This window comes from Onychostoma macrolepis, chromosome 20 (assembly GCF_012432095.1).
Source record: "Onychostoma macrolepis isolate SWU-2019 chromosome 20, ASM1243209v1, whole genome shotgun sequence".
Taxonomy (NCBI): Eukaryota; Metazoa; Chordata; class Actinopteri; order Cypriniformes; family Cyprinidae; genus Onychostoma; species Onychostoma macrolepis.
The window spans coordinates 6,328,093-6,353,954 of NC_081174.1; the positions used below are offsets into that span (position 1 = coordinate 6,328,093).

Consider the following 25,862-nt stretch of genomic DNA (forward strand, 5'->3'; position numbering starts at 1 on the left):
TAACATTAATAAGATGGTGCACTGATATATATCTGTTTTAATGTACACCAGGGTCGGAAATTAACTTTTCCATTAGGAGGCAATAGTTTCTCCCTTGAGCTGATTTCCAGTGGCATTTGTTTCCTTGTGTGTGGGTCATCTTCATGCTGCCAAAACAGCTCTGATGCATTAAGGCATGGACTCCACAAGACCTCTAATCGTATCCTGTGGTATCTGGCACCAAGGCATTATCAGAAGATCCTTTAAGTCTGGGATCTCTAACCCTGCTCCTAGACTGTCGGGAAAAAATAAATAAATAAAAATTCAGCTTATGCATGTTTTGTATGTTTTGAAGTATGGTAGTTGGTCATGAGCTGGTTTAAGCTAGTCTTGAGCAGTTAGCTCCTGCTCAGGACCAACTAAGTACCAGCTTAAACCAGCTCAAACCAGCTGCCATGCTTTAAAACATACATAACCATCATATGCTGCTTTTTTCAACAGGGTAAAGACCTACCACACTGCAGACTTCAGTTCCAGCCCTGCTCCAATTCACCTGCCTGTAATTGAATTAGCTGGTTCAAGTGTGTTTGATTGGGGTTGGAACTGAAATCTGCACAGACAGGTGTGTTTAATTGGGTTGGAACTGAAGTCTGCAGGACAGCAGATCTCCAGGAGCAGGGATGAAGATTCCTGCCATAGATGCTCAATCGGATTGAGATCTGGGAATTTGGAGGTCAAGGCAACACCTTAAACTCTTTGTCATGTCCCTCAAACCATTCCTAAACAATATTTGCAGTGTGGCAGGATGCATTATCCTGCTGTAAGAGGCCACTGCTATTAGGAAGCACCACTGCCATTAAGGGCAACAATCTGTTTGTTATCTGCAACAATCATTAGGTGGGTGGGACTTGTCTAAGTAACGTCCAGATGATAAGTTCTCCAGCAATTTGAACAACAGTAGCTCTACATTAGTTCTTCTGTGTGATTGGACCGGACAGACTAGACTTTGCTCCCTGTTCACATCAATAGCCACTTTTCCACTATCAGGTCAGTGTGAGCCAGGGCTAACAACAAGCCAGATGGGGTCAATAGCCTCACACCTCAAGCCTTGAGCCCAAGATCAAGCTGTGTTTCCAATGTTGGACCAGTGCTACTGTAAAACCCACTGTAAACTATATCGTAAAACAAACTTAACAAAAATGGACGTTTGGTCCTTACATAAAGAATTAAGACAGACTTCAGCATCAGTGTTTTATAAACCAATGATTTACGATAAATTTTTTTTAATTTATTCATTTGTGTCAGCATGCTAAATCAAACTGATATTTATCATTATTTTACATAAAAAGAGACTTGTTCAGTCACAGCTGCTCCGTTTATTTGTGATGACAAGAATGCACAAAACACCTCCATTAGGGATTTTAAGTCCAAATGCGTACACAATATTATAACACAACAGAAAAATACTGATAAACTCTGGTATGTTTTCACCAAATTTCTTTGAAAAGAATGAGCATTTATATTAATTTTCCAAGATGCATGTAATCTGAGGAGGTTTGAGCACTGTCTCCCGTCTCACTATACCAGGGATCTTCAAATCTGGCCCACGAGATCCACTTTCCTGCAGAGTTTAGCTGTAACCCTAATCAAACACACCTGAGCATGCTAATCAATGTCTTCAGGATCATTAGAAAATCACAGACAGGTGAGTTTGATCAGGGTTGGAGCTAAACTCTGCAGTGGATTGGCCCTCCAGTGTAAGATTTGAGGAACCCTGCGACAATACTGTTATCCTTTCAGCCAAAGCAACAGGGAGCTTACAGATAGAAAATCAGAGTTATGAGTCACACAGAGTATATGCAATTTATGAGATATGTGGATTCAGAACACTGGTATCAACAAAGACACATGGAGGAGAAAGAACATATGAAACATGAATACAATTATTACATGATTATAATCATATATGATTTGTCAAAGTTCTTCAAGCGGTCTCTGGCATTTTCATAAGCATAACGTGTTTTTAGTATAACAATTATTAGCATATGTAGCCTTTAGCATTGCAAAAAAATAATAAATTTCTGCCTCATACGGTGATCAGAATTGTCATTGGGTTGCAATCGTAAATTAATTCAGACACCGGGTTTCATTCACTAAGCATGCATACACACAAATTTGTGCGTGAAAACTTTGTACGAATGTTATATACTATTTATAATTATATATATATATATATATAAAATTCCAATAAAAAGTATATTTTATCTTAAAATTATTTATACAGTGAAAGAGTAAGAAAAGCTGCGTTAGACTATAGCTCAAGCTGCGAGGTTTATCTGAATAACAGTGCATGTACACTCAGCTAATGAAAGCTCTGTAAACTGGGTCTGTATAAAAAGTGTTATATTGTGTATGGGTTGTGTGGAGTATTTTTGACTCGAGTGACGGAAGGCTGTAAGAAAAGCGTGTGCAGAAAGCCCTTATATCAGGGGTGTCAAACTCAGTTCCTGGAGGGCCAGAGCCCTGCAGAGTTTAGATGCAACCCTAATTAAACACACCTGATCCAGCTAATTAAGTCATTCAGGCTCATTTGAAAACTAGATGGTTTGTGTGTTGGCGCAGGGTTGGAACAAAACTCTGCAGGGCTTCGGCCCTCCAGGAACTGAGTTTGACACCCCTGCCTTATATGGAAATGGTCTGGGCGTGTTTTATGCAAATGGTTAGCTTTGTTCACGTGTCCTCTCATTTAGAACACTCCAGATTCACTAACACCAAGCAGTAAGAAATAAAAACAAATTCATATGCGCATGCTTATGTGTGTGAATTAGGCAGAATGTGCTCGTGGGAACTTTGAATGTGCATATAAATGTGAATAATGAGACCCACTCTGAAAGTGTGTTTTGCCATTAAAATTGTTTTAAATGTAATAAATTTTTATATGAAAACACGTGAAATGAGCAGCTAGGATAAACTCTGCTTTTGTTCATAACTACTCCTTAAGCCCGTGTTGGCCCGCTTTGGACAAAGGTATTCAACGGGCCAAAAATCCCTGGCTGTTGGCCCTGAGGAAGCCCCGACGAGGCACGATTAAGCCCCAGAAGTGACAGTGGAAAAACGGTTGGCCCTGGCACGCACTAGCACGCTCGCTTTTGGCCCAACAGTGGAAATGCGGCTAATGAGTTTTGGATGTTCATTACCCTGATTACGGTTCACAGGTTGTCCTTCCTTGCACCACTTTTGACAGGTACTAACCACTGCATATGGAGAACATCCCAAAAGACTTGCCATTAGATGCTCTGACCCAGTTGTCTAGCCATATTTGGCCTTTGTCAAAGATCTTTTTATTTCACCCATTCTTCCCACTTCCAACACATGAAATTCAAGAACGGACTATTTACTTGCTGCTTAATGTTATCAGTTATTTATTTCACCTGTCAGTGGTTTTAATGTTATGTCAGATCAGTATATATAGAAAACCTGGAATTGTCCTGTGCTGCATGTATGTTAACTGTTGGACCAATCGAGAGTGTTTTAAGTGACTTTTCTAAAAATTCACAAATCTACTGTAAATGTGCTCATAGTTAACACCCAAATGTGTTAATTTCACAAACATATCGAGTTAAACATATAATTTTTCTCCTAAGATCTTTTTTTTTTCTTCTCACATTTTCCAACCCTAAATAGCTACATTTTGAGATATGAGATAAAACAACTAAGGGATACGTGAGGAGACAGAGTAATCCATCACATTAAGTTGCTCAGGCTAACTGTTTCTGCAAATAACACATGACAAGATGTAAATGAGTAAAACATGTGCAAAGAGGGATGACGGTGAGCAGACAAAGTCTGAAAGGTGCTAATGATAAGATACATTCAGAATATTCACATAACCACCCACACACAGCTGTGCAGATATCACACATACACATGCACAATTTATTTCAAATCCTTTTAGAGATTTTAAATGGTGACATCTGTCCTGTTATGTGTTATTCTGTTTCCTTCCTACCGGAAAGTTTGAGTGTGACTTCACTTACCTGCACTTTATGTACAAATTTGTCCCTCGAAATTAAGTAAACATGACAAAACCTTGTTTGGGGAATTTGAAAATTGTTCAAATGTGTCAAAATCATTTATTATTTTAATTCTAGAATCACAAAATATCTACAGGCTTTATCTAATATCTATAATAATTACATTTGCATAAAAAATATAACATTTAAAATAAAAAGTCTTTATCTAGAAGGCTAGTCTGTGTGCATATCTATGTGTGCATAGTGTTTGTTGCATGTGTGTGGTTGTGCCAAGAATTGCATGCCAAGACTTACCCAACATGCAATTCTTCTATTTATTTCATCATCTTTCTCCCATCTCACCTTTCTTTTGCCCTCAATGATGGAAAAGGGTGTTGTGATGGAGGGCCACTTGTTTCTAGGTGGTGGAGGCTTCTCACAGTTCCACAGCACTAAAATCTGAAACCACATTAAAACACATGAGCTGCACTGCACATTTTCATACACATGCAAAACATGAGAATTCAATGTTAGATTACAACCAGTTTTGTAGGTGCAGGTGTGAATTATTACAGCCCACATGCAAAAAGCAATCAAAATTTCTCAACAAATCCCATTCTCATTTATTAGTCCTGAAAATAGGTGTGAGAGCCACTAGAATAATTTACAACAAACTAGAAATGATCAAGAGACTTGTCATTTTTAGTAACTGTGTTAATTAAGGGCATTTGCAGGCACATTCTAATGTTAACTCTTGTGAAAAAAGTGTGGTTAACTGTATTTAATGTGCACTTTAAATTTAAAAAAAAACTGCACGTGTGTCATACATTGCAATATGTTTTCATTTAAATGTAAATTACATGCAATTAAGTGTTCAAAAACATTACATTCATTTTTACAAGGTAATACATGATCTGAATATTATTCAATTTAGTAATGATCTAATATAAACTGAACCGATGCAATGTCAGCTGACAAGAAGTTGTTTAAAGTATAGAAACTTTATGCAAAGAAGCAGTGACCCATTAGGAACACAGATAGTGAAGCTAACATGATCTGTCATTTATCAGATACCGTGGCCAGAAAGAGTGTATGCTAGTTTTGCACAGCCAGACGTTTGACTAGTTTTACATGATTTGTTGCCCATATACAGGGACATAATAAAAAATGATGTGTGGAAAACCATGTCAAAATTTGTGGGCATTCTAAATGAGTTTGATTCATGCATTGATAATCATTCATCTTGTTCATGATATGATGCATTAGCCAGGGCTGCAATTAATATACCAACACTTTCCCTCCAGAAAATAAAAGGAATAGCACATCCAAAATGTAAAATCACCTACTGAATCTCATATTGTTCCAAACCTATGATTTTATATATTTGGTACCCTGTTATTATTATATAAAACTAAAAAAAATAAAAATAAAAATAAAAATAAAAATAAAAATAAAAATAAAAATAAAAATAAAAATAAATAAATAAATAAACAAACAAACAAACAAACAAACAAAAACCCCATTGAAATAAAAGATGACTGAAATAAAAATAAAAATAAATATCAATTCAATTAATTAATTCCATTTATTTTCACTTGATGTACTAAAATAATATAAACATTATAAATAATGAATAAATAAAAGTGAATAAAATAGTCATATTTCAAATAATAAAAAAATGAATAAAATTGAAACAAATTAAAAACAAAAAATAGAAAAAAGTAATGTACTTTAAAATATTAACAAAAACTATAACAGTAAATCAGTGATTCTAAAGTAACACTGCTTTGGTGGCACATTAAAAGGAAGAAGCTTAGCAAAATGTTCAAGCCTCTCATTAACACACAATGAAAGTGAATGGAGACCAAGAGGCTGTCAACTTCAAATGACAAAAGGCACCATAAAATTGATTTGTTATTAACTGATGTCTTGTAATTCTCTTGATGCACCAAATTGTGAATATGCACATATTCAAATCGGGTAAATGGGATTTGAGAGCTACACTGATGATTTTCAGCAAAAAATATTGAAAAAAAAAAATATTTACGACTTACAAATGATGACAATAGAAGTAATAATATTATGATATTATTATTAATTATATAATAATAATATGAATATTATGTTGGATAATATTATGGAATATTATGCAAACAAGTCATATTATGAAATTTCATCTGAGTGATGTATTTATTTATCTATTTAATTTTCCTTCAAAAGCACCCTACTGAACATGTTTTAAAGAAGAAAAAAGTCACAGTTTGAAACGATTTGGGAATGAGTAAATGAAGACTTTCTTTCTTTCCTTTTTTTTGTGAGTTATTCTTATTTTTACCAGCGATACATCTCATTTGTGTTTTAATATAGCCAATTGTGCAGGCCGCTGATAAAGCAAGAACTCTAACCAACAATACGACCTCCAGCAAACAATCGCTGGCAGTGTGAATGGCCCTTAACCTGATGCATTTACAGTACATTTACATTTTTTCATTTATCAGACACTTTTATCCAAAGTGACTTACAATTGGGAAATACATCAAGCGATTCATCTTAAAGAGGCAAATAGACACAGGAAGCACTCGTAATACCAAGTTTCAGGCATTGTTCAAATAAGTACAAGCTAGACAATGACATTTTTAAACAATGCTTAGCTTCTGTATAGAAAACAGGCTGAGTAGAGTGACATGTGATGTACACTTGCAGCATAGATAATAATGGAAGTGTTGTCATTGTGTCATATGCTCTCATATTCTCACCTGCGCACAGAACTTGGACTTGGCGACCGCATGGATCAGTTTGAATATGGGCTGCTGTTGGGACTGTAGAGGTGTGACCGCTTGAATGACGACTGTAAACTCCTGAGACGGACTCTTACCTGCAGAAATCACAAACGTGGATAGCAGAAATGACTTTAGTGCTTTTGGACAGTCTGTATTTGCTGGTGAATTCCTTTGCTTAAATCATGAAGCACATAAAAATGCAGTTTTCACACACTGCGAACGGCAGATTAGCCTTTATGAAATCAGTCTTCAGCGGCATCAGCCTCCGGTGTGTAACATCTCTCTGCATTTGTATCAGTTTACTTTATGGCAGCCGTTCAAAGAGAGCACCTGTTTATCTTTGTTCCTCTGCAGGGATTCACTTCATTTATCTACGTTTGCGACTGCGACTCCAGAAAGCCGACAGCTACATTAAGTCTCTATTACATCACAATAAAGGTTACTACAAAGAACAAAAGAGAACAAGAGAGGATAAAACTAGTAAAATGAATTGATCAAAGCTGTGAAACTTTTCTGGTTAGGCCGTAAAACAAAAGAGAAGTTCTTAATATATCACAGTGACAGTAATTACGCTTAGCCAGAACATCTATTATCCCTGTTTCCTCTCTGCAGGGATTCAGACTCTGTAAAACTCAACAAAACAAGAACACGCTAACACACACACTGTGTGAAACACATGAACAAACAAGGCCACACACTCAGACCACACAGAAACAAACCACACACAAATACTCAGAACTACAAACAAGCAAATCCACATGCACTTTTGGTTTCATTTTAAAACATATTATTTGAAAGTAATGTTAATTGTCCATTCACTAATTGTGGTCACATCTGGAAGTACAGTCAGTCATAAGAGGTAATTTGGTTTACAGTTGAAACACACACACACACACACACACACACACAGTGGCAGATGCAGAAAATTAAACATTCTCTACTATTAAACTATTAAGGATCACAGTTAAATTAAAATACTAAAAAAGACAAAATGTTAAAATTAGCACATTTTCGTTACAAAAATAAAACAATATCAATAAAGTTACGTACTTCATTAAAACTACCCTGAAACCATTGATGCATTAATTATTAAATCTCAAAAGAAATATATTTATATTTCTTAATATAATTATACAGTTAGATAATACCTCTTATGAAAAAGTGCACTTAATTGTATTGAATATGCACTCGAAATGTACTAGTATAGTAAACTCAATAAATACATAAATAAGACTAAAGGTCATTGCACACTGAGTCTGAAAATTTCGTCCGAAATTTTCGCACATTAAAAATAAATACGACCTCACGTTATGTCAATCATGTTTACACACTGCCTCCGAAATTTTCATCTGTCATAAAAAAAATTGGATCGTGTTTGATTTTTTCCATTTTTCGCATTCTGTAGCAAGCATTTTGAGAGGTGTTTGGATATTAATAATTAATCATAACTCTTTATAATCAATTATAATATTTGGATAAGTTAATAGAATTAGCTTAATAAAGCAGAATTTACAGTACGATCAGTTGACCAGGTCGTCTAGCGAAAGCTCAGTATTGATTATTTAAATAGAGAAAGAGAGAAATGTCTGAGCGAGGGCATTTCCATGATGGTGAATTCCAGGGTTGAGTGAAGATGAACCCCGCACCGGCTCAGGCACTCCGTGAGTCCAACCACACAGAAGCAATCGAAAGATTTAGCAGAAGAGAGGACGGACCTCTGCGTGAGCCCTTTAAGGTTTGAGAAGAGTCACGCCTTTCAGGATGGGCTTGACCAATGAGAAAGGCTGAATTTCCAAGCGGGAGTTTAGAAATACTGGGGGGTTTTATGACCCTTTGTCTGAGAACACGGTAATTTACATTGTAACTGGATTGGATGTCGATATACAAACTGGTAAAGATTCTTAGAACACTAATATGTTGCATAGGAATCAACATATAATATAGACTCTCAATTAGATCATCCAAAGACGAATTGGTAGAGACCAAACATGGTATAAGTGAGGTGATATTAACTAGTGATCTATCATAAGCATGCATAAAACAGTATACAATACACAAGAACATATACAAGAACAGTAATAATATACACAATGACCTGAAGGATATGTGTGTTCATTCAAAGAATTTTTCTATGAATTAATTAAAGAAGAGTCCATTTAATGGGCATCATGTATCTTTCCAAAGGTAAAACGAAGTGAGTGTTACTCTGCCTTTGAGCAATAAAACTAGTGTTATCAGATTGGTTGCCATGGAACTGGGGGTCTGGAGTCATTCACAGACATACTGGCACCCAGTATGTGCATTGGGTGAGGGGTCTGTGACTATTTTTGAGGTTTGTGTTTGGATTATTGTACGGTTGGAAGATTCAAACATGGCCCATTATAAGATTTCTAACAGAGTCAGTTACTTATTGATTTTTTATCTGCTGGTATTTGATAGAATCCATGATGCCATGTGTCTAAACAATATGTCCAGGACCACCAGCAGAAATATAGGCCCACAACATCAATACAGCAGTATATTTCATTGTACACATGGGGTACTTTTTATCCCTGTGTTCACCAAACCCATCTTGAGTGTTTGCTGCTAAAAAGCTATTTTTTTTTGTTTAATCTGACCATAGAAGCCAGTCCCATTTGAAGTTCCAGTCGTCTCTGATAACTGAATATGCTGGAGTTTGTTTTTGGATGAGCTAGGATAATTTCTTTCTTTATTTTTTTTCAACTTTTTTTTTTCTCCAAATCAACAAAACATCCACTGAAAAAAAAAAAAAAAACAACAACAGGGAGCGGGAGAAACAGACACACCATCAACACTTCCAATTTCAATTTGTAGTAAAAAGGACCAAAACAGAATTCACATAGATTCACGAGTCCATAGATTGACAACAATTGGACATTCCCAAAACATGTGGAGAAAGGTACCTGCTGATACAGTGTTACAGATATGACAGTTATAGGTCGATTTCAGTTTCATTTCAAACCTCTTGTAAGGAGTTATGTATGCTCTATGGATGACTTTGAAATGGATAAGACAATGAGCCAAGTTTTCAGAAGTTAAGATTTGATTAGACCAAACCCTCTCCCAGTCGACCGATAAATCAAAATCTGTTAATTCACGATTCCAGATAGATTTAATAGAAAGAGACTTTGCAGTGTGATCATTAAGATTACTATATATTAAATAAAGAGATGGCCGACCAGAGGGTGGTGCGATCCAATCCCATATAGGATGAGAGGAAATAGGGGATGTCCAGGGAACTCCATAGGCCTTGAGAGCAGATCATAACTGAAAAAAGACAAAATATGATGATGCTGGTAAACAAAACTTAGTTCTTAGTTCTTGAAGTGAGCAGAGTCCCCTGGTTGCTGCATGTGTTTCTGCCCAATGTAGACCAAGAGGGCTGGACAAATGGCCGATTTCAACATAAAAAAATTAAAGTTGTGCCATAAGGGTGTGTTGTTACAAAATTTGAAAGGTCCTCCCTTCTACCCTTTTTAGAAAAAAAAAAAAAGTCCTTAGATGTAGTATTCTGGATTCTCCAAAGATCGATTATATTAAGTTCAGTGATAAATTTATTCAGTAACTTAGAGGATGGGTTACCTGTAGTATCAGGATGAGATTTATCCAGTGCAGGATTTAAAACAGCATTAAAAATCACCACCCATCACTAAAGGACAATCAGTCTGCTCAAGAAACATATTGGAAATATATGTGAAAAATGCATTCTACCTCATTCGGTATTTTATAGCTAACCTGTCATTATATATTTTATAGCGTATAAAAACAAATCTACCTTCATCATCATTCCCGGTATGTTCAATAGTTAAATGCAACTACCTATCGACTAAGATAAGCACCCCCTTAGTTTTATTAGGAGCACAAGAGAAGGCTGCCAGTTTGTAATACTTGTTTCGAAAACGTACCACATCGCATTGTTTTAAATGAAACTCTTGTATCAGGGCACAGGAAATCGATTTACGGTGCAAATATTCTAATATCCGGGTTCACTTAATAGGAGAATTTAGGCCATTCACATTCAATGATAAGATATTCAGAACATGCATTGTGTGCTCGCAATGCCAAGCTTCTGTCTAAGTGAAGAGAAACAAAATAAATGCCATACTGCCAGTGACATGTAAACATTAGTATGTATCCTGGATACCAATCCACCTATATGCATAGTCCTTTTAAAAGAAAAGCAGAATAAATAAAAGTATTGATGTCTGTTGAAGGGCATATAAAAAAAACAAGAACAAGGAACGACAAACAACGGTGTATAAAAACCAAAGCAGACCGCACATTACCGAGATTGTAGGTCTGCATAAACAACAGAAACAAATGTTGATGCATGACCAGTCTACTTCAACGCAAGACATGTCCCCAAAAGGCCCACTGAGCCAAAAGCGTATTGATTGAACCTGCTCTCCATCAGCCCGTATGATAATAATAATAATAAATAAAAATAAAGAAAATAAATCATTATTATTTACCAATCAGCGGACGAATGTATAGGGCAGGGGCAATATTCCAAAAAGAAATTAACAAGTGTCCATGGCCACCTTGTTATTGTCCTCTTCAGGGCAGTTAGGATCACCACAGACCTCGTCGTTAATTTTCTCTCGTTGAGCTGAGAGGATGGAGACGGTAGCCGACGCCTTCCCGCTGCTTTGTAGAGCTGCAGAATATGTCTTCACCGACATTAAAGTAACAAAATCCTCCGCCTTTTGAGGAGAGTCGAACATCATCTGCTTACCTTTGTGCCATAGTTTAATTACCGCCGGATAGGCGAAGAAGGGCTGGAGACCAAGTTCTGTCATCTTCTTCAAGACTGGATTAAAGCTTTTTCTTTTGGTAGTTGTGGCTGGACTAAAGTCGGGAAAAAAATAGTAGTGTGACATTGTCCTGCGTATATTTCACCGGATATGCCTGCCGAGCACCCTTCAGAATCGCTGATCTGCCATGCCACCTTAGTACACGGAAGATGAGAATACGCAGCCGATCTGAGTTTTTCCTTCCGTCATACACGCGATGGGCCCGGTCAATCTCGATGTCACGGCCTTTCAGGGAAGGGATCCACTTGGAAAGATTAGCTCTGAGGAAGCCAGCTGCATCGGAGCCTACCGCCCCCTCTGGCAACCCCACCAGTCGTACGTTATTTCTCCTGCTCCTATCTTCAATGTCTGTCATTTTTTCAGTGAGTTGCTCCAGCTGATTTCTTAAGTTTGTGACTGTCCTCCTATCCTCACGTGCAGCTGCTTGAACGGAAGCCACCCGGTCACGTGTCTGTTTCACCGCGATGGCTAGCTTTTCAACCCCTGCTTTTAGCTCCTTTACAGAATCGCCGGTCGTTTGTATATCCAAATGGAGATCACAGAGTGCTGGAGTCAGTACAGAGTCTATCGCTTCTCTTACAGTCGAAGCCACTACCGAATCGAGAGTACTTTGTTGCTCTTTAAGCGCTAGCTTGATACCATTTGCTTATAGCAGCGTCGAGATCCTCTCTGGGGATGGTGGAATTTTTGAATTTTTTCTTTATTGGCGATTGTTCACTCTCTCTTTTCCGGCTGTCCTTGACTGCTGGGGTACTCATAGTGAGCTAAATAAAGAGTGGTTCAAAATTTACTGACAGGATATATACAATTTCTGACAAAGTGAGCAGAGCGAAGGACTATGCGTGCATTGCCGCCGAAGGGTCACGTCATTTTCCAGCTAGGAAAATTTTTCTTGAAACCCTCCCAAACAACATGTGCTGATGTAGGTGCTGTTTGACAATTTTTTTTTTTAAGGTTTCCTGACTCGAGCTGTGGTCCTTGGAGAGTCTTTAGCCACTTAAACTCTCCTTCTCACCGTGCATTAGGACGATATAGACACACGTCCTCTTCCAGGCAGTTTCGTAACATTTTATGTTGATCGGAACTTCTTAATTATTGCCCTGATGGTGGAAATGGGAATTTTCACTGCTCTAGCTCTTTTCTTAAAGCCACTTCACTAATTTGTGAAGCTCAATTATCCTTTGCTGCACATCAGAAATATATTCTTTGGTTTTTCTCATTCTGATGGATGATTAAAGGAATTTGGGCTTTGTTTTCCCTCCTATTTATATTTCTGTGAAACAGGAAGCCATGGTTGGATAATTTCATGTTCATAATCACCCCGGAGTGCTTAAAATTGTGAATATGAGTGGGAATATACTTCAGAGATATTTTACTCAAGAATTTATAGGGGTGCCAATAATTGTGTCCAATGTGTTTTTGAGAAAAACATTTCATGATATTTCCCCCCATTTTAAATTCTTATTCAATGAAAGGTTAGATTTTTGTGAATTTTTAAAAATGAAATATCAAAAGGATTAACAATGCAGATTAATTTTCACAGCCTTCTTTGATCATATTTACCAAGGGTGCCGATTTTTTTGGCCATGACTGTATATAAAAAAAAACCTTGCTACTTGTACTGCGTTAGACTAACTGAAACTTGTCATAGCACTTGCATATTATTGCTTTTTTGTTGATTTTGATTGCTTCCATGGTCCTCATTTGTAAGACGCTTTGGATAAAAGTGTTTAGCTAAATCTAAATGTAAATACAAGGCCACTTAAATGTACTTAAAGCACATTTCTTAAAATAAGTACATTTTTAAAGAGTGCAATTTTAATAAACTAAAAGTTTTACTTTGTAGCATATTTTAAATCATTATGTTTTAATAATATTTTGCGGTGTTTTAAAGCAGTGCATTTATTTTGATGTGATGACAAACATACTAAAGCACATGCAAAATAATTGATTGTATGGTTTATAAAAAAAAAAATAAACAGTAAATTTTTTAAAGATTCATGAACTGGAGGCGAGTGTAGTGAGAACCCAAGTGCAGTTTATTTACAAAGTGATCCAAAATACAAACATAATCCGAGACTTGACTTGAACAGACTTGACATGGACAAACTAGACTCACCGACAGCAGGTTACAACTTCAATACACAAGGAACAATGACAACATGATGGCTACTTATAACAAATAATCAGAATCACATGACATGAACAAACCGATGGGAAACAAGACGCATGACTAGGACAACCAATCAGAACATGACAAAAAGAACAAGAGAACCAATAGCATGAAGACATGAGGGCAAGGGAAGCATGAAACAAACAGGAACCATAACTAAACTTCAAAATAAGACATGAAAACAAGAACATTAAACAGAACCCCAAAACCCCACATTACATGTCCCCCCCTCTAAGGGCGGCTCCATACGCCCAACCGTAACACCCACCCCAAACAAAACAAACTCAAAAAGTCCAGGAGGGTGGTGGAGCGGAGGCGGAACAGGGGGAGGGATAGAGGTCCAGGCCAATGAAGTGGAACAGGCGGAGTAGGGAGCCATGGTGGAGCAGGCAGAGCAGCGGCCTCAGTGGCCGTAACAGAACAGGCAGAGAACTCATGGACGGCCTCCTTCGCTGTGACAAGACAGACAGTGAGCTCATGAATGGCCTCCGTGGCAGGACAGACAGGGAGTGGGCGCCACCACCTCGGAAGGTTCTGCAGCGGACGCCGCCGCCTCTGAAGGTGAAGCAGCAGAAGCCGCCGCCTCTGAAGGTTAAGCAGCAGAAGCCACCGCCTCTGAAGGTTAAGCAGCAGTAGCTGCAGAGGAAGGCGAAGAACTGCTGGGTTCTTTGTGCTGGTCTTGTATTCTGTAATTATAGTCCACTGGAGGCGAGCGTAGTGAGAACCCAAGTGCAGTTTATTAAACAAAGTGTAATCCAAAAATACAAACAAAGACTTGACTTGACCAGACTTGACTTGGCATGGACAAACTAGACTCACCGACAGCAGGTTACAACTTCAATACACGACAAGGAACAATGACAACATGATGGCTACTTATAACAAACAATCAGAGTCACATGACATGAACAAACCAATGGGAAACAAGACACATGGCTAGGACAACCAATCAGAACATGACACCAAGAACAAGAGTACAAATATCACGAAGACATGAGGGCAAGGGAAGCATGAAACAAACAGGAACCGTAACTAAACTTCAAAATAAAAGACTTGAAAACAAGAACATGAAACAGAACCCCAAAACCCCATGTTACAAAATTAAACTTTAGGTTAACATAATTACTTTTCAGTTATTTCAGCAGTAACCATATTTCGATAAGATGACAGAAGACACTAATTATGAAATTACATATAAACTTGTAGTCCAACTTAAGTGGGTCAAAAAAAGCCTAGTAAAGTTCAGCTAATTGCATTTAATATACATTAAACTAAAATGCATGTTAGCTGCAATTAAATTAAAATGTATTAATGTTCCTGAAAACATTACACTTAGTTTGCACTGACGTATATTCCTTATACATTGGGGGGGAAAAAACTATTTGATCCCCTGCTGATTTTGTACAATTGCCCACTGACAAAGAAATGGTCAGTCTATAATTTTAATGGTAGGTTTATCTGAACAGTGAGAGACAGATTAACAACAAAAAAATCCAGAAAACGCATTTCATCAAAGTTATAAATTGATTTGCATTTTAATGAGTGAAATAAGTATTTGACCCCTTCGCAAAACATGACTTAGTATTTATAATTATAATAATTTGTTACATTTATATTGCGCTTTTCTAGCCACTAAAAGTGCTTTACATAGTAAGGGGGGTATCTCCTCATTGATGGCATAACCCTTGCTGGCAATCACAGAAGTCAGACGTTTCTTGTAGTTGGCCACCAGGTTTGCACACATCTCAGGAGGGATTTTGTCCCACTCCTCTTTGCAGATCCTCTCTAAGTCATTAAGGTTTTGAGGCTGATGTTTGGCAATTCGTACTTTCAGCTCCCTCCACAGATTTTCTATGGGATCAAGGTCTGGAGACTGGCTAGGCCACTCCAGGACCTTAATGTGCTTTTGGGCCATTGTCATGCTGGAATACCCATCCACAACCCATTTTCAATGCCCTGGCTAGCTTTAATGCCCTGGCCCTGACGGTGCGTGGCCCTGTCCATCATCCCTTTGATGTGGTGCAGTTGTCCTGTCCCCTTAGCAGAAAAAGCTAACCTCCATGTTTGACCGTGGGGATGGTGTTCTTGGGGTCATAGGGAGCATTCCTCCTCCTCCTTTCCACCTCCGAGTTGAGTTGATGCCAAAGAGCTGGATTTTGGTCTCCTCTGACCACAACACTTTCACCCAGTTCTCCTCTGAATCATTCAGATGTTCATTGGCAAACTTCAGACGGGCTGTACATGTGCTTTCTTGAGCAGGGGGACCTTGCGGGCGCTGCAGGATTTCAGTCCTTCACGGCGTAGTGTGTTACCAATTGTTTTCTTGGTGACTATGGTCCCAGCTGCCTTGAGATCATTGATAAGATCCTCCCGTGTAGTTCTGGGCTGATTCCTCACCATTCTCATGATCATTAGCCGTGTTTCCGCTGTCGGGCCAAAAGCGAGCATGTTAGTGCGTGCCAGGGCCAGTCGCATTTCCACTGTCACTTCCGGGGCTTGATTGTGCCTCGTTGGTGCTTCCTCAGGGCCAACGGCCGGGGTTTTCTGGCCCGACGAAAACCTTGGGCCAAAGCGGGCCAACTGGAGCTAGAGGAGTGGTTATGAACAAAGGTGTAGTTTCTCCGCTTCTTGAGAGCGTCAGCGCTGCAGATCATTTCATAAAGTTAACAGCTATAACACCAGCATTAAAGACTTTTAAAATAATTTTAGCTCAAAACTCACTTTCAGACAGCAGCGAATATTTGAAATAATTTGATCCGATGTGGATTATGATCACCATACAAGGCAGAAATATTTATAAGCGATGCAAAAGACTATGCACGCTAGCCATTAACGTTACCATAATAAACATGGTAAATACGACCGCTTGAAAACAGATGTCAGCTTCTCATTCTCTATCACAATCGTGTATTTATTTAGTAACATTTTATCTGTCATAAGTCTCGTCTCGAGACTTTAGCTCTGTGTGTGTCATAAAAACATATAATGGTTTTTGTTCGGGAGCTCCCTCTGCTACTCAGGTCGTATTTTTGATGGAAAAATATAGAAATTATTCTTACTTAACGTGATGTATACTGTGACTACAAATAAACAGAAACAGACTCTACTGAATAAGCAGGGTAGGCCTATTTGTCCTCTTTCTTTTGTGAAATAGTGGTTCACATTGCTTTATTTCTGTGTGACTAATTTTCAATCCTGATAAATTAATTCATTATGATCAATGTATCACTTAATAGGCCATTGTAAAACATCAATGCTTTTGGATTTAAATCTAACAAAACATGCAAACAAACAGCTGCTTTTATCATGTTCGTTTTGTTATCGCGCTAGTTCCAGTGACTTATTTCTGATTAGTTTTCTGATAACTTCTCTTTGTTGATGAAATGATGGGGTTGCGTTACGTTGTTCCAGAGAGGCGTGTAAAGGGTGGGTTTTAGTGAAGCACAGCGGAGCTTCTGGCCCGACGGTGGAAACGCATCGTGATTTGGGGCTCAGTGCTACAGGTCTGAGCCTATTAGCCTCACCCGGCCCGTTTAAAGCACTGGCTCGCACTGGCCCGACAGTGGAAAAGCGGCTATTGAAACTCCACGAAGTGAGATCTTGCATGGAGTCCCAGACCGAGGGAGATTGACAGTTATTTTGTATTTCTTCCATGGTCTTATATCCCATTCCAGCCTTGTGTAGGTCTACAATCTTGTCCCTGACATCCTTGGACAGCTCTTTGGTCTTGGCCATGGTGGAGAGTTTGGAATCTGATTGATTGATTGCTTCTGTGGACAGGTGTCTTTTATACAGGTAACAAACAGAGATTAGGAGCACTCCCTTTAAGAGAGTGCTCTTAATCTCAGCTCCTTACCTGTATAAAGACACCTGGGAGCCAGAAATCTTGCTGATTGATAGGGGATCAAATACTTATTTCACTCATTAAAATGCAAATCAATTTATAACTTTTTTTAAATGCGTTTTTCTGGATTTTTTGTTGTTGTTATTCTGTCTCTCACTGTTCAAATAAACCTACCATTAAAATTATAGACTGATCATTTCTTTGTCAGTGGGCAAACGTACAACTCCAAATCAGAAAAAGTTGGGACAGTATGGAAAACGCAAATAAAAAAAAGAAAGTAGTGATTTCTAAATTTACTTTGACTTGTATTTCATTGCAGACATTATGAACACAAAATATTTCATGTTTTGCTTGGTTAACTTTATGTCATTTGTAAATATACATCCTTTCCTGTCATTCAGACCTGCAACACATTCCAAAAAAAGTTGGGACAGTAAAGCATTTACCACTTTGTAATGTTGCCATTGCTTTTCACAACACTTAAAAGATGTTTAGGGACTGAAGACACCAAGTGATGAAGTGTTTCAGGTGTAATTTTGTCCCATTCTTCCTGCAAACAAGTCTTAAGGTGGGCAACAGTACGGGGTCTTCGTTGTCGCATTTTGCGCTTAAAAATGCACCACACATTCTCTATTGGAGACAGGTCGGGACTGCAGGCAGGCCAGTCAAGTACCCGTACCATCTTCCTCCGCAGCCAGGACTTTGTAATGTGTGCAGAATGTGGTTTTGCATTGTCTTGTTGAAATATGCATGGACGTCCCTGGAAAAGATGTCTTCTTGAAGGCAACATATTGTGCTCCAAAATCTCTATGTACTTTTCAGCATTAATGGTGCCATCACAGAAGTGCAAGTTACCTTCGCCAAGGGCACTGACACAACCCCATACCATGACAGACCCTGGCTTTTGGACTTGTTGCTGGTAACAGTCTGGATGATCATTTTCTTCTTTGGTCCGGAGCACACGGCGTCCATTCCTCCCAAAAAATACCTGAAATACTGATTCATCTGACCACAGTACACGTTTCCACTGTGTGATGGTCCCAGATGCCTCCGAGCCCAGAGAAGTCGACGGCGCTTCTGGACACTGTTAACATAGGGCTTCCTTTTGGCACAGTACAGTTTTAACTGGCATTTGTGGATGTAACTACGTATTGTGGTACTTGACAAAGGTTTGCCAAAGTAGTCCTGAACCCATGTGGTGATATCGCTTATAGATGAATGATGATTCTTGATGCAGTGCCGCCTGAGGGATCGGAGATCATGGTTGTTCAGCTTAGGCTTGCGCCCTTTTCCTTTACGCACTGAAATTCCTCCAGATTCCTTGAATCTTTTAATTATGTTATGCACTGTTGAAGGTGAAATATCCAAATCTCTTCCTATCTTTCTTTGAGGAACATTGTTTTTAAACATTTCAATAATTTTCTCACGTATTTGTTGGCAAACTGGCGATCCTCGGCCCATCTTTGCTCCTAAAGGACTAGACCTTTCTTGGACGCTGCTTTTGTACCCAATCATAATAACAATCACCTGTTGACATCACCTGTTTCAAATCACATCATTATTTAACCAATTTACCTCATTACTAGCCATAAATTGCTCCTGTCCCAACTTTTTTTGGAATGTGTTGCAGGTCTGAATGACAGGAAAGGATGTATATTTACAAATAACATGAAGTTGACCAGACAAAACATGAAATATTTTGTGTTCATATTGTCTGCAATGAAATACAAGTCAAAGTAAATTTAGAAATCACTACTTTCTTTTTTTTATTTACGTTTTCCATACTGTCCCAACTTTTTCTGATTTGGGGTTCAAATAATTTTTTCCCACTGTACAGTATAAAAACTATTCATTTCCTGAGGTTTTTGAAGGACTGAATCCAGCTTTAAACAAACAAACAAACAAACAAAAAAACATTTATTGTCAACATTTACTATTTTTCTTAGCAGATGCTTTAATCTGCAAGTAAGAAAATTTGTTGAAAATATACTCACCCTCAGGCCATCCAATATGTAGATGGGTTTGTTTCTTCATCTTAACAGATTTGGATACATTTAGCATTACATCACTTGCTCACCAGTGGAACCTCTGCATTGAATGGGTGCCATCAGAATGAGAGTCCAAACAGGAGCGCAGTGAAGTCCCCACATTCTCTTGCAAATGGTTCTTGAAGTAATGCTAAATTTGTCCAGATATGTTCCGATAAAGACACAAACTCATCTACATCCTGGATGGTCTGAGGTTAGGTAAAATTTAAAGTTTTTGGTGAGCTATTCCTTTAAAAACAATAAAAAAACAAAACAATTCAATTCAAAACAAACCAGAAGATTCGTCTGAGCTGTGTACAGAACGTCATTATGTATGCAAGCCACAACATCTGAAATATTTTCAAATGACTGTTTCAAGGAAGATAGTGACACAGCAAGCCATCGGCACAGTCCACTGGTCATGTTGGATGATATCTCATTGCCTAATAAACAGCATGTATCACAGGTAGCTGGATTTATAGTGTTGCCCTGGCTGAGCGAATCACGCTGTATATCACGCCACATTGAAGTTCTTTCAAGTTATGGCCACGGACAGGGAGTCTAAACTGCCCTGTCATCAAAATTATGGAAAGTGAGACTAACAACGCCTGTGACAGCAGAGTATAGACCATCTATCACTCCTGCAACACAGATTTACTGCTGACATGTGAAGCCCAGGGACAAATCCGCTACAGACCCCTATATGCACGTGCAAACACACACAGGCCGGGTTTAGGAAGGAATATGGCCGACACATATGTTCACGATCCACTACACACACACATACTGCTTGGAGGGGAACCAACATCTATCTGAGTTATGATTTCATTTTCACTGCAACAAAGTTTTATGGCATTGAGCTGAAGGTGGTGAAGAGACGCACACACACACACACACACACACACACACACACACACACACACACACTCACCGAGTGTTGAGTAGTAGAAGGGGAAGAGGGTGAGGTCGCTGGAGAACTCAGGAAGTGCGTAGAGTCCTCCAGGCAAAGAATTCCACATCAACCTGCTTCGAGACATGTGTGTCCGTATCCTGTCATGGATAATCTGTGAAAACAACACATACATCAATATTATTTACAGTCACAATCAGCATGGGTGCTGCAATGAACTAATCAAGAAACATACTGATTGTGAGTGCTCTCAATGTGTCAAAATTTTCTCATTTTTCTCAATGTGCTCATTGTTTGTGTTTAAATGAACACATGACACACATTAACCGCATGAGTTGTATCATCTTAGAACTGTACATTTCTGCCATATGGACATTACTTTGACCCAGTTTCTACTTGTAATGTAGAAACATTCATTTTCTGAAAGCTGCTTTGAAATGGTACCGTGAAAAGCTCTATTCAAATAAATGTGAATTGAACTGAATGTTAAATCTAAAAGCTGTGGTTAAACCTTGGAACCGATGACAGGTAAGTGTATAAATGTATAAATGCTGTGTGCAATCACAGGCATTTTAATTCCTATGAACACATAAAAACAAACTAATGAGTGAGGTTTAAACAGTCTGATCAGTGCTTTGAAATATGCTAGATTAAGATTGTAGATTGCATTTTTGTCAAATAAAATATGCACTCCATATTTATCTTTTAAGAAAAACTAAAATATTATTCTATGTATTTAATTTTATGTTTACTTAAATATATATTTTTTCCTTTCTAAAATAGTTACCAATTTATTTAATACAGACTGTTTTTATCTGTATAAAATAAATTATATATATATATATATATATATATATATATATATATTTAATACAGGTAAGTAGCCTCTGGTTACCCAGAGACATTCAATATTTATTTATTTATTTTTTTTCACTGATGTTGGCTAATGGTCACATTACATGCAGGCAAACAAATAAAATATTTTGACATCTTTTAGTAGGTTATTTATTTTGCTTGTTTATATGTTTATACTTTTAATTTAATGTTAGTTTGTAGAAAATAACATTAGCCAAGTATTGTTTATCGTTAGTTCATGATAACGAATACATTTACCAATGCAAACAAATGTGACAGTATTGTAAGTAGAAAAAAATATTGTAAAGTGGAAAATTATAGATAGATAGATGATAGATAGATAGATAGATAGATGATAGATAGATAGATAGATAGATAGATAGATAGATACAGTCATGGCCAAAAGTATTGGAACCCTTGGTAAATACGTATGATCAAAGAAGGCTGTGAAAATTAATCTGCATTGTTAATCCTTTTAATCTTTTATTTAAAAAAATCACAATTTCATCCAGAATCACTCCAGACCCTTCAGATTCCCAGCTCCATGACGGTGCTTCTTCTCTTCAGTTCAACCACTCATTTTCTATAGGGTTCAGGTCAGAGGACTGGAATGGCCAGCAGAAGCTTGGTTTTGTTCCCAGTGACCCATTTTTGTGTTGATTTTGAGGTTTGTGTTTGGATTATTGTACGGTTGGAAGATCCAAACATGACCCATTATAAGATTTCTAACAGAGTCAGTCACTCTTGGATTTTTTTATCTGTTGGTATTTGATAGAATCCATGATGCCATGTGTCTAAACAAGATGTCCAGGACCTCCAGCAGAAATACAGGCCCACAACATCAAAAATACAGTAGTATATTTAATTGTACACATGGGGTACTTTTTATCTCTGTGTTCACCAAACCCATCTTGAGTGTTTGCTGCTAAAAAGCTAATTTTTTAGTTTCATCTGACCATAGAAGCCAGTCCCATTTGAAGTTCCAGTCGTGTCTGATAACTGAATATGCTGAAGTTTGTTTTTGGATGAGCGAGGAGAATTTTTCTTGAAACCCTCCCAAACAACATGTGGTGATGTAGGGGCTGTTTGACTTTCTCTTTTTTTTTAAGGTTTTCTGACCCCGAGACTCAACTATTTTCTGCAATTCTCCAGCTGTGGTCCTTGGAGAGTCTTTAGCCACTCAAACTCTCCTCCTCACCATGCATTAGGACGATATAGACACACGTCCTCTTCCAGGCAGTTTCAGAAAATTTTATGTTGATTGGAAATTCTTAATTACTGCCCTGATGGTGGAAATGGGAATTTTCACTGCTCTAGCTCTTTTCTTAAAGCCACTTCATTCATTTTTGAAGCTCAATTATCTTTTGCTGCACATCAGAAATATATTATTATTTGGTTTAACTCATTGCGATTGTAACGGGGCTGACGAGACGTGATACATGTGGTCCTGTGAGGCACGACATTTCGTTCCACTGTATGCCCCCGCATGTAGCGGAATGACAATAAAGCTCAACTTGACTTGACTTGATAATCCAGGTACATGAGCTAGAATCCAAGGGCCTCATTTATAAAGCGTGCGTACGCACAGATTTAACCTTAGAGTGTGCGTACGCTTAAATCCACGCCAACGCTCATATTTATAAAAACGGACTTTGACGTAGAAAAGTGCTTAGCGTCACGTCAGGGTCCGAGCATTACTTGTCGGAGTAATGCAGATTTTTTCAAATGTAAGCTGTTCTTGCAGGTCGCTGTTCTAAATTATGATGATTGGTGATATTTTATATGTTAATAGGAGTCGTTTACAAGGCAGAGAGCTGAAACCATTCAATTGCGCGCAAGTTCAAGATAATTTAAATAGGCGCGTACGCTCATTTTCTGTTCATACGTTCATTCTATGAATCGCACATACGCATTTCTGAGAAACGTTCGTAAGATCAAATTTAGGACGGTTTCTGCGCAACATTTTATAAATGAGGCCCCAAGAGAGGTGCAAACAGTGTCCAAACGGCAAGGGTTAATCCAGGGAACACGGGCTAGAAACAAACACAGGAAAACAGGCAAGACTAATACAACTAAGTGGGCTCCGTAGAGTAGCTAACGCTAAGAGAGGGATAAGTGCATACAATACTCAGCAGTGAGGGAGAGAAAGTCCATGGCTTAAGTAGGGTGTGTGATCAGTGCAATCAGCTGTGTGTGCAATCAGTGCAATGGATGATGGGAAATTGAGTCCAGTGTGATGTGTGCTGTGAGAGTCAATGTGGTGAGCGAGTGACCTCTGGTGGTGAGTGAACGGAAGTTCATAGACCGGATTCGTGACAGTGATGGATGAATAAGGGTATTTGGCTTTTGTTTTCCCTCCTATTTAGGTTTCTGTGAAACAGGAAGCCATGGCTGGATAATTTCATGTTCATAATCACGCTGGTGTGCTCAAAATTGTAAATATGAATGGGAATATACTTCAGAGATATTTTACTTATAAGAATTTCTAGGGTTACCAATAATTGTGTCCAACGTGTATTTGAGAAAAAACATTAATTTCATAATGAGATTTTCCCACATTTTCAATTGTTTTAGTTCAATGAAAGGTTAGATTTTTGTGATTTTTAAAAATAAAAGATCAAAAGGATTAATAATGCAGGTTTATTTTCAGAGCCTTCTTTGATCATATTTACCAATACTTTTGGCCATGACTAGATAGATAGATAGATAGATAGATAGATAGATAGATAGATAGATAGATAGATAGATAGATAGATAGATAGATAGATAGATAGATAGATAGATAGATAGATAGATAGAAACACAAAAATGTAAAAAAATAAATAAAATAAAAATAGTTTAATTTTGCCTTAAAAAAAAAAAAAAAAAATCAACCTGGCAGACCATCTCTATCAGTCTTTGAAGGCAATGCATAGACAACATTCTCAACAGTATGCACACCAAGGTTATTTTCGTAAACGAAAACTAAAACTAAGACTAAAACTATTGATGAAAAAACAATTTCGTAAACTGAAATAAAATAAAAATTTCAAAATATTTGAAAAACTAAAACTATATAAAATAAACTATATAAAAACTAAATAAAAATGTGTTCACAAAATAAAAACTAAACTAAAACTAACAAAAATATTAATTAAACTAATAAAAACTAAACTGAATTTTATAGCAAATTTGAAAACGATATTAAAATAAAACGAATTTAAAAATTCCACTTCCACCACCCTGAAGTCAAAATAAGGTCAGTGGTTAACACAAGCTAAATATTTTTTCATAGTTTATTCCCACACTTGTGTGTGTTTTTAAAGCCTTTACTTGGCATGAAACAGGCTTTTGCTGCTAAATGGGACTACAGAGGTTAGTTCATGTTGAACAGTAAAACAACTCACAAGTTTGCTTTACAAATTGAATAAGTTGTTACTGATGTTGACAGTGTCATTAGTTTATAGCCTACTGTACATTTGTTTTTTTAACTTCTGCCAATTATATTTAGGCTTCGTTCTGAGCAAAATGTTTAAGAATCATAAACTTGTGTTGGTCACAGAGCTTTAATCCAAATACAGTGGAATATACTGTAACATAAAAAACCTGTCAAGGGACCCAGGGTGATGCTATCTAGGTTGCCATAATACATTATTATTTTTATGTTTGAATTGCAAGGTATCATTGGTCATGTGATCTCAACATGTCACCCTTCTCCCATCCTCTATGTTGAATAAAAGTCTTTTCTAATCCATTGATATAAGCTAAGTCTTAATCACTTTAAACATCTGTCTGAAGTGCAAATCATTTCTTTAGAAGTAAGTCCTTTTAATGAGGAAAATTTGTATTCATTTATTCATGAATGAATGAGTGAGTGAGCAAACTGGAGAAATTGCATTGTCTTTCTCTGTATCTTTCTGTCATTCGTCTTTGATATGAAGAACTACGGTTCAGTCAGAAGGAGGGCAAATCCAGACACTGGGCTTGAAATTTCACACACCGTCATTCTGTTCAAAACGTTCCCGAGTGGAACAGAAGCAGGGATTAGGATAGCTCTGGAGAGAGACCAGCTTCGGGGGCCACAAAAACACAGCATGGAAAAGTGTCTGTTCAGTGACAGGAAACATATTGTTTACTCATAGTCCCAGAATGTGTGACGCAGGGTTTTCAATGGTTTTCAATGAGGTTGAATTAAGATGCTTTTTTGCAATGGTTCCTGCAACTGGTGGGTAGCAACAAAAATGAGTCACAAATCTATTCTTGTCATGGTCAGCAGGGAAAAACAACTCAAAATGCAAATAATAAAATCAGTGTTATTTTAGTATCTTATTTTAGTATTTGAGAAATGTTGCTTTGGCAACTATCTGAAATAAATTATTATTATTTTTTAAATATTTTATTTCAAATAAAGTTGATTTTACTTTAAGTAATTTTTTGTGGTTTTATTTTTAGTGAACTATAATAACC

The 25,862-nt window shown here is 37.5% G+C and overlaps 1 protein-coding gene across 2 annotated transcripts in view; it reads right to left on the reverse strand.

Moving 5' to 3' along the window:
- LOC131527582 (exostosin-1) overlaps window positions 1–25,862 on the reverse strand; it is a 354,500-nt gene that overhangs the window by 45,134 nt on the left and 283,504 nt on the right. For both annotated transcript variants that reach the window (XR_009267686.1, XM_058756794.1), the window contains exons 6-8: window positions 20,583–20,715; window positions 6,749–6,867; window positions 4,356–4,451 (exon numbers count right to left, since the gene is read on the reverse strand). Coding sequence is in view for 1 of the 2 variants with exons in the window: in XM_058756794.1 (XP_058612777.1) it covers window positions 4,356–4,451; window positions 6,749–6,867; window positions 20,583–20,715 (348 nt within the window). In the remaining variant the exon portion in view is untranslated. The remainder of the gene's footprint in view (window positions 1–4,355; window positions 4,452–6,748; window positions 6,868–20,582; window positions 20,716–25,862) is intronic.